This window comes from Corythoichthys intestinalis, chromosome 8 (assembly GCF_030265065.1).
Source record: "Corythoichthys intestinalis isolate RoL2023-P3 chromosome 8, ASM3026506v1, whole genome shotgun sequence".
Classification (NCBI taxonomy): domain Eukaryota; kingdom Metazoa; phylum Chordata; class Actinopteri; order Syngnathiformes; family Syngnathidae; genus Corythoichthys; species Corythoichthys intestinalis.
In genome coordinates this window covers 4,230,437-4,244,204 of record NC_080402.1, presented here as the reverse complement: position 1 = coordinate 4,244,204, position 13,768 = coordinate 4,230,437, and the positions used below count along the sequence as shown (strand labels likewise).

Genomic DNA, 13,768 nt, shown 5'->3' with positions numbered 1-13,768 from the left:
AATTCCACGAAATCAACAGGAAGTGACCCAATATGTACAGGAAGTGAACCCGAAATGCCCCAAGTCAACAGCAAGTGACGCAAAATCCACAAGAAGTCTTGCGATGCCTCAAAATCAACAGGAAGTGACCCAATATGTACAGAAGGTGAACCTGAAATGCCCCCATATCAACAGGAAGTGACCCAATATGTACAGGAAGTGAACCTGAAATGCCCCAAAGTCAACGGCATGTGACGCAAAATCCTCAAGAAGTCTTGAGATGCCTCGAAATGAATAGGAAGTGACCCAATATGAACAGGAGGTAAACCCGAAATCCTCCCAAATTAACAGGAAGTGACCCAATACGTACAGGAGGTGAACCTGAAATGCCCCAATATCAACAGGAAGTGACCCAATATGTACAGGAGGTGAACCTGAAATGCCCCCATATCAACAGGAAGTGACCCGATATTTACAGGAGTGTAAGATGCCTCAAAATCAACAGGAAGTTGCCCAATATGTACAGGAAGTGAACCAGAAATGCCCCCAAATCAACAGCAAGTGACGCAAAATCCACAAGAAGTCTTGAGATGCCTCAAAATCAACAGGAAGTGACCCAATATGAACAGGAAGTAGACCCCAAATCCTTCCAAATTAACAAGAGGTGACCCAATATGTACAGGATGTGACCCCAAAATGCCCCCAAATCAATAGGAAGTGACACAAAATGTACAGGAAGTGACCCCAGAATGCCACCAAATCAACAGGAAGAAAACCCAAAATCCCCCCATATTAACAGGAAGTGACACAATATGAACTGGAAGTAAACCCCAAAATGCCCCCAAATCAATAGGAAGTGACCCAAAATGTACAGGAAGTGACCCCAGAATGCCACCAAATCAACAGGAAGAAAACACAAAATCCCCCCATATTAACAGGAAGTGACACAATATGAACTGGAAGTAAACCCCAAAATGCCCCCAAATCAATAGCAAGTGACCCAAAATGTACAGGAAGTGACCCCAGAATGCCACCAAATCAACAGGAAGAAAACCCAAAATCCCCCCATATTAACAGGAAGTGACCCAATATGAACTGGAAGTAAACCCGAAAAGCTCCAAAATCAATAGGAAGTGACCCAATATGTACAGGAAGTGGACCCGAAATGCCCCCAAATCAACATGAAGTGACCCAATATGTACAGGAAGTAAACCCAAAATGCCTCCAAATCAACAGGAAGTGACCCAAAATGTACAGGAAGTGGACCCGAAATGCCCCCAAATCAACAGGAAGTAAACCCAAAATGCTCCCAAATCAACAGGAAGTGACCCAAAATGTACAGGAAGTGGACCCAAAATGCCACCAAATCAACAGGAAGTGACCCAATATGTAGAGGAGGTGAACCTGAAATGCCCCCATACCAACAGGAAGTGACCCAATATGTACAGGAAGTGACCCATAATGGCCCCATATCTACAGGAAGTGACCCAATATGTTCAAGAAGTAAACCCAAAATGCCCCCAAATCAACAGGAAGCAAACCCAAAAACCCCCATATTAACAGGAAGTGACCCAATATGAACTGGAAGTAAACCCGAAATGCTCCCAAATCAATAGGAAGTGACCCAATATGTACAGGATGGACCCGAAATACCCCCAAATCAACAGGAAGTGACCCAATATGTAAAGGAAGTAAACTCAAAATGCCCCCAAATCAACAGGTAGCGAACCCGAAATCCCCCTATATTAACAGGAAGTGACCCAATATGAACTGGAAGTAAACCTGAAATGCTCCCTAATCAACAGGAAGTGACCCAATATGTACAGGAAGTTAACCCAAAATTCCACGAAATCAACAGGAAGTGACCCGATATTTACAGGAGTCTAAGATGGTGCAAAATCAACAGGAAGTTGCCCAATATGTACAGGAAGTGAACCCGAAATGCCCCCAAATCAACAGCAAGTGACGCAAAATCCACAAGAAGTCTTGAGATGCCTCAAAATCAACAGGAAGTGACCCAATATGAACAGGAAGTGACCCCAAAATCCTCCCAAATTAACAGGAAGTGACCCAATATGTACAGGAAGTGAACCAGAAATGTCCCCAAACCAACAGGAAGTGACCCAAAATCCACAGGAAGTAAGATGCTTCAACATCAACAGGAAGTGACCCAATATGAACAGGAAGTAAAGCCCAAATCAACAGGAAGTGACCTGAAATACCAACCATCACAGCAAAGCTACCATTGCAATTTCTCCATCAATCGCATTGTCTAGTTATTTGGGTCTTTGAAAAAATACACAGAATTTGGAAAAAAATTACGCTTCTCTGGAAACTTGCCAAAAATTTTCCCATTCATTTTCGATGGGATGCAACGTTCAAATTTCCCTATTCACTTTCAATGGAATTCCCAATGAAATTTACATTGCATTGATGCCATTGACGGCCATGGACGTCCAAATTTCTCATTCATTTCCAATGGCATTAGCTTTGAATTGAGGCCAATTTAGACAGGATGCCATTGATGGCCATTTATGTCATTTCTACTGATGCCAATGTACTTTGATTCCATTGACGCATATGGATGTCCAAATTTTTTGCCCATTCATTTTCAATGGCAAAACTACCAATGTCGCCAAATCCCCCCCAAAAAATGACAGGATATCAATAGGACATGTCCCCCAAATGTCCCCGTTTCCATTGACGCTTATGGAGGGCGCTGCCATTGACGGCCGTGGACGTCAAAATTTCCAATTCATTTCCAATGACATTTATTTTGTTTAATGCTATTGTCGGGCATGTTTCTCTATTCTATTGATGCCAATGTACTCGGATTTCATTGACGCCTACGTAAGTCGATGCCATTGACGGCCATGGACGACCAAATTTTTTCCCCATTCATTTTCAATAGCAAAAAATCCAATGTCCCCAAATCAAAAGGAAATGACAAGATATCAATAGGACGTGTCCCCCAAATGTCCCCGTTTCCATTGACGCTTATGGAGGGCGCTGCCGTTGACGGCCGTGGACGTCCAAATTTCCCATTAATTTCCAATGATATTTATTTTGTTTAATGCTATTGACGGGCATGTTTCTCCATTATATTGATGCCAATGTACTTGGATTTCATTTACGCCTACATAAGTCGATGCCATTGACAGCCATGGACGACCAAATTTTGTCCCCATTAATTTTCAATAGCAAAAAATCCAATGTCCCCAAATCAAAAGGAAATGACAAGATATCAATAGGACGTGTCCCCCAAATGTCCCCATTTCCATTGACGCTTATGGAGGGCGCTGCCGTTGACGGCTGTGGACGTCCAAATTTCCCATTAATTTCCAATGATATTTATTTTGTTTAATGCTATTGACGGGCATGTTTCTCCATTATATTGATGCCAATGTACTTGGATTTCATTGACGCCTACATAAGTCGATGCCATTGACGGCCGCGGACGTCCAAAATTTTCCCCATTCATTTTCAATGACAAAAATACCAATGTCCCCAAATCAACAGGAAATGACCAGATATCAATTGGACACGCCCCCCAAATTTCTCCAAATGACCTGATATGACCAGGCCACGCCCCCAAATGTCCCTGAATGACCTGATATGACAAGAGCACGCCCCCAAATGACCTAATATGACAAGGGCACGCCCTCCAAATGTCCTCAAATGACCTCATATAACCAGGCCACGCCCCCAAATGTCCCCCAATGACCTTGTGTGACCAGGCCATGCCCCCCAAATGTTCCCAGATCAACAGGAAGTGACCTGATGTTGTCCCCTAAATGTCCCCAAACCAACCTGGGCGGGGGCTAAGATCTGTATCGCCACACAGCAAAGACCCAGAGTAATTTCCCCAGAAATTGCAGTTTCCAGTTTTCAGAGCAGATCTGAATAAGTTAAAATGTCCGCCACTGACACTTGAATGACATCATCTGGAGTCATTCGTTAGCCCCTCCCTGAAAGACGCTTGATTGCGCAGTCTGCTAGGAAAGTGCAACCCGCAACTAGGGGGCATCCATCCCCATCCCCCCCTCGGCGCATCCTGGCCGGGTCACAAGACGGCGAGCCGAGGGCGATAATCATTTCAAATTATAAATTCCTTTTTAATTATGAATTATGCATACATTTTTAATTAATCTAATGTTCCTGTTTTTTCCCCCCGGAAGATCTCAATCTAATTACGCAGCATTAAACACAAGATTGGCAGCCGTCGCCCCGACCCCGCCGCCGAACCTCGGCTGACCTTTTCCCATCAATCTCCGCCGCTTCCTTTCATATTCCAGCATCACAAACGTTTTAAACAAAACAGCATTTTTCCTTCAGTTTGCCCAAACAATCTTTCAAAGTTCAAATGGAAGTATAACTCGAAAACTGGAGCCCCAGATTAAATCATTCCCATTTCTCACATAAGTCAGTTAAGTTCTTGGGGGTTTTTTTGTGTTTTTTTTGAATGCGCAGAATGCAGCGAGAATTCCCAGCTGGTCTACTAACCCCCGGATGGCATGATATGAATTTGTCTTCATACAAAGAATGTTCCGCAGTTCACTGCGAAGGTCTCGGTAAAACGGAGTGTGTGCGCGGGGTATTAAATATTTTCAACGCGGATCAAGCTATTTTCATCTTTCTGCTGTGAATTGGTATGCGTTTATCACTAGTACACGTACGAAGAAAGACGTCCAACAGAAAATGAATGAATGTAAATGCCGCAAAATCAACAGGAATGAATGTCAAAGTCCCAAAATCAACAGGAAGTGACCTGAAAGAGCAAGGAATGAATGTAAATGCCCCCAAATCAACAGGACGTAACCAGTAAATGGCCCAAAATCAACAGGAAGTGACCCAAAATCACCAGGAATGAATGTAAGTGTCCCAAAATCAACAGGAAGTGACCTGTAAATGTCCCCAAAATCAACAGGAAGTGACCTGTAAATGTCCCAAAAGCAACAGGAAGTGACCTGGAAAGGACCAAAAAAATCAAAAGGAAGTGACCCGAAATCGCAAGGACAGAATGAAAATGCCCCAAAATCAACAGGAAGTGAACTTTAACTGGCCCAAAACCAATAGGAAGTGACCCAAAATCACCAGGAATGAATGTAAATGCCCCAAAATCAACAGGAGGTGACCTGTAAATGGCCCAAAATAAATAGGAAGTGACCAGAAATCACCAGGAATTAATGTAAATGGACAAAAATCAACAGGAAGTGACCCAAAATCAACAGGAAGTGATCTGTAAATGTCCCAAAATCAACAGGAAGTGACCTGTAAAGGCTAAAAATCAAGAGGAAGTGACCCAAAATCGCCAGGAATGAATGTCAATGCCCCAAAATCAACAGGAAGTGACCTGGAAAGGACCAAAAAAATCAAAAGGAAGTGACCCGAAATCGCAAGGACAGAATGAAAATGCCCCAAAATCAACAGGAAGTGAACTGTAAATGTCCTAAAATTGACAGGAAGTGAACTTTAACTGGCCCAAAACCAAGAGGAAGTGACCCAAAATCACCAGGAATGAATGTAAATGCCCCAAAATCAACAGGAGGTGACCTGTAAACAACCCAAAATCAAAAGGAAGTGACCCAAAATTACCAGGAATGAATGTAAATGGCCCAAAATCAACATGAGGTGACCTGTAAATGGCCCAAAATAAATAGGAAGTGACCAAAAATCACCAGGAATTAATGTAAATGGACAAAAATCAACAGGAAGTGACCCAAAATCACCAGGAATGAATGTAAGTGTCCCAAAATCAAAAGGAAGTGACCTGTAAAGGACCAAAAAAATCAACAGGAAGTGACCCGAATTCGCATGGAAACAATGAAATTGCCCCAAAATCACCAGGAATGAATGCCAATGCCCCAAAATCAACAGGAAGTGACCCGAAATCACAAGGAAAGAATGAAAATGCCCCCAAATCAACAGGAAGTGAACTGTTAATGTCCCAAAATTTACAGGAAGTGAACTTTAACTAGCCCAAAACCAAGAGGAAATGACCCAAAATCACCAGGAATGAATGTAAATGTCCCAAATGTACAGGAAGTGAACTTTAACTGGCCCAAAATCAACAGGAAGCAACCCAAAATCACCAGGCATGAATGTAAATGCCCCAAAATCAACATGAGGTCACCTGTAAATGGCCCAAATTAAATAGAAGGTGACCAGAAATCACCAGGAATGAATGTAAACGGCCCAAAATCAACAGGAAGTGACCCGTAATCACAAGTAATGAATGTAAATGCCCCAAAATCAACAGGAAGTGACCCGTAAACAGCCCAAAATCAACAGGAAGTGACCCGTAATCACAAGTAATGAATATAAAATCCCCAGAAGCGAGACGACGTGACCTGTAAACAGTCCAGAATCAACAGGAAGTGACCCGAAATCGCCAGGAATGGATGTAAATGCCACAAATTTAACAGGAAGTGACCAATAAATGTCCCCAAATAAACAGGAAGTGACCCCAAATCACAAGAAATGAATGTCAATGCCCCAAAATCATCAGGAAATGACCGAAAATCACCAGGAATTAATTCAAATGCCCCCAAATCAACAGGAAGTGACCTGTAAACGACCCAAAATCAACAGGAAGTGACCCCAAATCACACGAAATGAATGTCAATGCCCCGAAATCATCAGGAAGTGACCTGTAAACGGCCCAAAATCAACGGGAATGAATGTAAATGCCCCCAAATCAACAGTAAGTGACCTGTAAATGACCCAAAATCACCAGGAATGAATGTAAATGCCCTTTAATCAACAGGAAGTGACCTGTAAATGTCTCAAAATCAATAGGACGTGACCTGTAAAGGATGAAAAAATCAACAAGAAGTGACCCAAAATCACCATGAATGAATGTCAGTGCACCAAAATCAACAGGAAGTGACCGTATATCACCAGGAATGAATGTAAATGTCCCAAAATCAACATGAAGTGACCTGTTAATGTCCCAAAATCGACAGAAAGCGACCTGTAAAGGGTCAAAAATCAACAGGAAGTGACCCAAAATTGCCAAGAATGAATGCCACTGCCCCAAAATCAACAGGAAGTGACCTGTAAATGTCCCAAAACCAATAGGAAGTGACCTGAAATCACAAGAAATGGATGTAAATGCCCCAAAATCAACAGGAAGTGACCTGTAAATGCCTCCAAAATGAACAATTTTTGGGCATTACAAGTCATTTCCTGTCGATTTTTCATCACTTCCTGTTGATTTCTGTTACAGAACAGGAAGTGACTTGAGAATATTCACAAATAAATAGGAAGTGACTCAAAATCAACAATACTCAATCATCAATATTTGGGCAATCCGTTAATTTTGGGGCATCACAAGTTATTTACTGTCGATTTTTAGTCACTTCCTGTTGATTTTTGGACATTTACATGTCACATCCTGTTGATTTTGGGTTACTGAACAGGAAGTGACTCAACAATGTCCCCAAATAAATAGGAAGTGACTCAAAATCAACACCACTCAGTCATCAATATTCAGACAATGAGTCAATTTTTGTGCACTTCAAGTCATTTCCTGTCGATTTTCGGTCACTTCCTGTACATTTTTGCACATTGGCATGTCACTTCCTGTTGATTTTGGGTTACTGAACAGGAAGTGACTCAAAATCAACAATACTGAGTATCAAAATTGAGGCAATGAGTTGATTTTTTTTGTGCACTTCAAGTCATTTCCTGTCAATTTTCTATCACTTCCTGTTGATTTTTGGACATTTACATGTCACTTCCTGTTTATTTTGGGTTACTGAACAGGAAGTGACTCAAAATCAACAACACTAAGTAATCAATATTCAGGAGATCCGTTAATTTTGGGACATCACAAGTCATTTCCTGTCGATTTTCGGTCAGTTCCTGTTGATTTTTGGACATTTACATGTCACTTCCTGTTTGTTTTGGGTTACTGAACAGGAACTGACTCGAAATCAACAACACTAAGTAATCAATATTCAGGCAATGAGTTAGTTTTAGGGCAATTCAAGTCATTTCCTGTCGCTTTTCAGTCACTTCCTCTTGATTTTGGGTTACTGAACTTGAAGTGACTCAAAATCAACACCACTCAGTCATCAATATTCAGGAAATGAGTCAATTTTTGTGCATTACAAAAATTTCCTATTGATTTTCGGTCAGTTCCTGTTGATTTTTGGAAATTTACATGTCACTTCCTGTTTATTTTGGGTAACTGAACAGGAAGTGACTCAAAATCAACAACACTAAGTAATCAATATTCGGGCAATGAGTTAGTTTTTGGGCACGATCTTTAGTCACTTCCTCTTGATTTTGGGTTACTGAACAGGAAGTGACTCAAAATCAACAATAGTCAGTCATCAATACTGAGGCAATGAGCTAATTTTTGGACATTTCAAGTCACTTCCTGTTGATTTTGGGGCATTTACAGGTCACTTCCTGTTGATTTTGGGTAACTGAACAGGAAGTGACTCAAAATCAACAATACTCAATCATCAATATTCAGGCAATGAGTCAATTTTTGTGCACTTCAAGTCATTTCCTGTCGATTTTCGGTCACTTCCTGTTGATTTTTGGACATTCACTTCTTGTTGATTTTGGGTTACTGAACAGGAAGTGACTCAAAATCAACAATACTGAGTATCAAAATTGAGGCAACGAGTTGATTTTTTGTGCATTACAAATCATTTCCTGTCGATTTTGGGGCATTTACAGGTCACTTCCTGTTGATTTTGGGTAACTGAACAGGAAGTGACTCAAAATCATTAATATTCAGGCAATGAGTCAATTTTTGTGCACTTTAAGTCATTTCCTGTCGATTTTCCGTCACTTCCTTTTGATTTTTGGAAATTTGCATGTCACTTCCTGTTGATTTTGGATAACTGAACAGGAAGTGACTCAGAATCAACAATAGTCAGTCATCAATATTCAGGCAAAGAGCTAATTTTTGGATATTTCAAGTCACTTCCTGTTGATTTTGGGGCATTTCCAGGTCACTTCCTGTTGATTTTGGGTTACTGAACAGGACGTGACTCAAAATCAACAATACTAAGTAATCAATACTCAGGGAATGAGTTAGTTTTTGGGCAATTCAAGTCATTTCCTGTCGATTTTCAGTCACTTCCTCTTGATTTTGGGTTACTGAACAGGAAGTGAATCAAAATCCACAATAGTCAGTCATCAATATTCAGGCAATGAGCTAGGTTTTGGGCATTACAAGTCAATTCCTGTCCTTTTTCGGTCACTTCTTGTTGACTTTTGGACATTCACAGGTCACTTCCTGTTGATTTTGGGCTACTGAACAGGAAGTGACTCCCCAAATAAATAGAAAGTGACTCAAAATCAACAGGAAGTAACCTATAAATGCCCTAAAATTAACATACTTTGCAGCCCAAAAGGTACATATAGAACATACATCTCAAAATTAGTGTTTCTAGCAACCCTTATCCAAAAGAATATAACCGCATTTTTCTGAGCCTCTTGCGTACTAACCTGACAGCTTCATAAGCAAGTCGGTGGCCGTCTTGGTCGTGATGTCCGGGCTAAAGAGCGAGGCCGCGGTCGGACCGCCGGGGCTGGAACGCACCCCGACGCCCGGCAGGTCCGAGGAGTTAGCGCTGCTCCTGGGCCGCTCCCTGCCCACGCTAAACGGCGACAACACCGATAGATCCCTCTCCAGCGGTTCCTCCTTGACGTGGACGTGATTGGAAGGAGACCCGTCCGGCGGGGAAGACCGCAGCCGGGCGTCCGGGTGAAGCGGGGACGCTCGGCTCCCTGCGGGGTCGGCGGCGGCGTCGCCCGTCTGCGAGCCCTCTCCCTCGGTGTCGGTGGCGAGCTCCTCTTTGACCTTGACGTCGGTGCGCGGAAAGTGCTGGTGGCAGCGCATGTGAAGCTTCAAGCTGAAGTGGCGGGAGGACGTGAACGGACACAGCTCGCACTGGAACGTCTCGCCCCGGTCTTGGTGTTGATGTACCTGGAAGGGTTAAATTTGAAAAGTTTTTAGTCGCTGTGTCTCGGCTTGGAAAAAGAGGTACAGTAAACAAATAAGAGTTTAAAAAGATGCTCGTCATGCTAAAGCTAATGCTAATGCTACACCAACACGATTAGTTGCATTAAGTTCATTTTGTCTATCATTTTTAAGATATTTACAATTCCTTCATAGGTCAATCTGAGGTCAATCAGCGCCCCCGTTTGATTTAAAATGGCTGAAAATGTGCCAATCATTTGTGTTATGTTTAATATTAATTTCAAGTGATGACATCAATCGCAGCACCTCTGTCACGGCTGACGTAGCGTACCAACCCTCTCAATTACAGAGGGGTGTCCCAACAACTAGCGCAAACGTAGCACAAATAAATAAAATAGAATATTGGGTGGCTTGAGGTATTACCGTATCACACCTTAGCAATGTATCCTTTTCAGAGACTTAAAGCATTTTGAGTCGCTGCTCACACCAGCTGTGATAACACATAATCACTTTTGCCACACACATAGCCACAACAAAATGTTCCACAGCAAACAGATGCAAAAATGTCAGGGACATGACTGATCCATAACCTTGTACGCCCTGAAATTAATCGAGCTGCTTGACTGGACGCCAAGTTATTAGACCCAGATTGTTGATTGTGTTATTGTACATTTTTGATGTATGTTCTATCCCTGAATGTGCGTCTTTGGTTGTATGGGGGACGGGAAACTGATAAGCATTTGCTTCATCCCGTCCACCTTTGTCTTCTTCTTCGGTTCCTACGGGATAATCATATCACGTTTTGTAATTGTCAATAATTGTCAATGATACCTATGATGATGACAATAAAATTCCATTCCATTCTATTCCATTACCGTATTTTTTGGACTATAAGCCACTATAAGCAACTATAAGCCACTTTTTTCTCACCGTTTGTACCATGTGGCTTATTTATGGATTTTTTTTTTTTTTTTGCCCAATGACAGCCCCAAAACATCACTGCTCTCGAGGAGATCTGCATGGAGGAATGGGCCAAAATGCCAGCAACAGTGTGTGAAAAGCTTGTGAAGAGTTACAGAAAACGTTTGGCCTCTGTTATTGCCAACAAAGGGTACATAAGTATTGAGATCAACTTTTGGTATTGACCAAATACTTATTTTCCACCATGATTTGCAAATAAATTCTTTAAAAATCAAAAAATGCATTTTTATGTTTTTTTTTTCCACATTCTGTCACTCATGGTTGAGGTTTACCCATATTGACAATTACAGGCCTCTCTAATATTTTCAAGTGGGAGAACTTGCACAATTAGTGGTTGACTAAATACTTATTTGCCCCACTGTATGAAAACCTATAAACGTTTGGGTGGTTCTAGTTAAAGCAGGCTGTTTTTTCATCTGTGTGATTTTGATCAGATCACAGTTAATGCTGATTTTATGCAAAAATGTGAGAAATTCCAAAAGGTTCAGATACTTTTTCATACCAATGTATTCCACATCTGTCCTTTCTGTTTGAAACACTACACATTTTGAAGAAAATTCCGTTTTTTCACCTTCATGTGGGACTTGAGATTGTCTTTGCGGGCACAGCGGAAAGGACACAACGGACACTGGTGGCTTTTCAAGCCCGTGTGGATGACCATGTGTCTCTTCCAGTAGCTCTTGCGCTTGATGACCAGACCGCACACGGGACACTGGAACGGTTTGCCGCCTTCCTCCGGTGAGCCTAGAAGGGATGACACAACGCTTGTTAAAGTGACATTTACAAAAGCCTAATTAAAACCCGCCTTTTATGTACTGCGTGCTTTGTTCCTGTAAAGAAATGAAATTAAAAATCCGCTATAAACCTTGCTGAGAAATGCCAGCTGGAAAGCCATGCGAAAACTCAAGGTGTTGCCATTTTGTTTTGTTTTTTTAAAGCGTCTCGATGATTGTTGTTGGCTTTATATCCGGCATCCATTAGCGCTTAATTGCTCTTATTAGAAAGAGACATGATGGCATTACAAATTCTACACGGGACGGCTTCATAAGTATTCCGGCCGTGTTTCTCGGGGAAAAAAAAAAACATCTGGTAATCAGTGTTTGGCGAAATGACTGCGCTCAGCCATTCATTGACCTGAGGTGTAAAAGCTCGAGACTGCCTATTTGCAACAATAAATGGCCATCTGCAGCGAGAGCGGCAGTCGGCCACGCTGCACACAGAACCACGCTAAGATTCCTACGTGGACCGGTTTACCGCAAGAAAAGCGTGATTAATATGCAAACGTGATTTGGAGACGTGAGATTTATCCACTGACGTGTTTTAGAGACGCAAAGTAAGATTTATTATATAACGTGTTACGGATGAGAACGTAGATTTGTCCGCGCGCTTGTGTATGACACCTCAAATTGATATTCTGACACAGTTGAGAGCTTTACATTCATTGAGATCTTGTTTCAGAAACAATAACAAAGACACGAGCACAAATTTTGACGATAGCAATGTTTTTCAACTTTTTTGGAGCCATGACACACTCTTTTGTTTAAAACACAAAATCCAAAGGAACACCATCAGCAAAAACTGTAAAAATGATTCTTATTGTATTAACTAGAAACTACAGTCCCTGACAAAAGTCTTGTTGCTTATCCATTTTGTAGAAACAATTGCTAATAACTAGGGCTGTCAAACGATTAAAATTTTTAATCGAGTTAATTACAGCTTAAAAATTAATTAATCGCAATTAATCGCAATTCAAACCATCTAAAAAATATGCAATATTTTTCTGTAAATTATATATATATATTCTGTAAAATAAATTGTTGGAATGGAAAGATAAGACACAAGACGGATATATACATTCAACATACGGTACATAAGGACTGTAGTGGGCATTTCACTCTACTGTCATTTAAATCTGTCTTCACTCCGAAGCGTCTACTTTTTCCAAAGCTAGACAGCTTGTGAACGACGCCTTAATAATCCGACTTCTTCCTTTTTCATCTGATTTATTAATAAAATGGCCTCAAACCATTGTCCTCTTTAGACCGTCGTAAAACTACAAAAAAAAAAAAAGTACACAAGCATTGCATTAGCAACAACGTTAGCTTAGCACGCTATACAGGTTCACTAAACATAAACAAAAAGCGTCTCATACAAAATATATAACATTTCACTTACTAACATAATATGTACATTCTTTACAACAACCATACTTACGGACAAATCTTGTCCAAGGATCATATAAGCACAAAATTACAACGCAGGCGTCAGCCCGAGACGTAGTGCAGCCATATTGAACTGGCAAGAAAAACAATAAACCATGTTGCAAAGCGACCACAAGAGTTCACTGTTGGACAGCACAAAAAGCCTTGCTGTAAAACTTACTAAAAGGCAGAATACTGTCTGAGCGGGACATGTGCGTTAATTGCGTCAAATATTTTAACGTGATTAATTTAAAAAATTAATTACCGCGCGTTAACGCGATAATTTTGACAGCCCTAGTATTCATACGTTAATAAAGAATTTAGGTGTTCCAAAATGTTTTTTGTGGATTAATAAGCTTCAACAAAAAAAATTATTAATGAAGTAGTAAAAAAAAATGTTTTTTTAAAAAAATTATTAGATTAGTCGACTAATCGTAAAAATAGTCGGCTGACTAATCGGGAGGAAATTAGTCATTTGCGACAGCCCAACAATTAACGCACATGCCAGGCTCAAACAGATTCAAATGACAGTACAATGTAATGTCCGCTTGTTACTTGTTTTTTGGTGTTTGGCGCGCTCAACAATCTATTGTTTTATCACAATAGATTGGTTTATTTACATTTCAAAAACCAGAAGCCATTCATTTACGAATGTGATTGC

The 13,768-nt window shown here is 41.0% G+C and overlaps 1 protein-coding gene across 3 annotated transcripts in view; it reads right to left on the bottom strand.

The window, feature by feature from the left end:
* znf827 (zinc finger protein 827) overlaps nucleotides 1-13,768 on the bottom strand; it is a 237,795-nt gene that overhangs the window by 114,474 nt on the left and 109,553 nt on the right. For all 3 annotated transcript variants that reach the window (XM_057843537.1, XM_057843538.1, XM_057843539.1), the window contains exons 3-4: nucleotides 11,478-11,650; nucleotides 9,451-9,931 (exon numbers count right to left, since the gene is read on the bottom strand). In XM_057843537.1, the coding sequence (XP_057699520.1) occupies nucleotides 9,451-9,931; nucleotides 11,478-11,650 (654 nt within the window). The remainder of the gene's footprint in view (nucleotides 1-9,450; nucleotides 9,932-11,477; nucleotides 11,651-13,768) is intronic.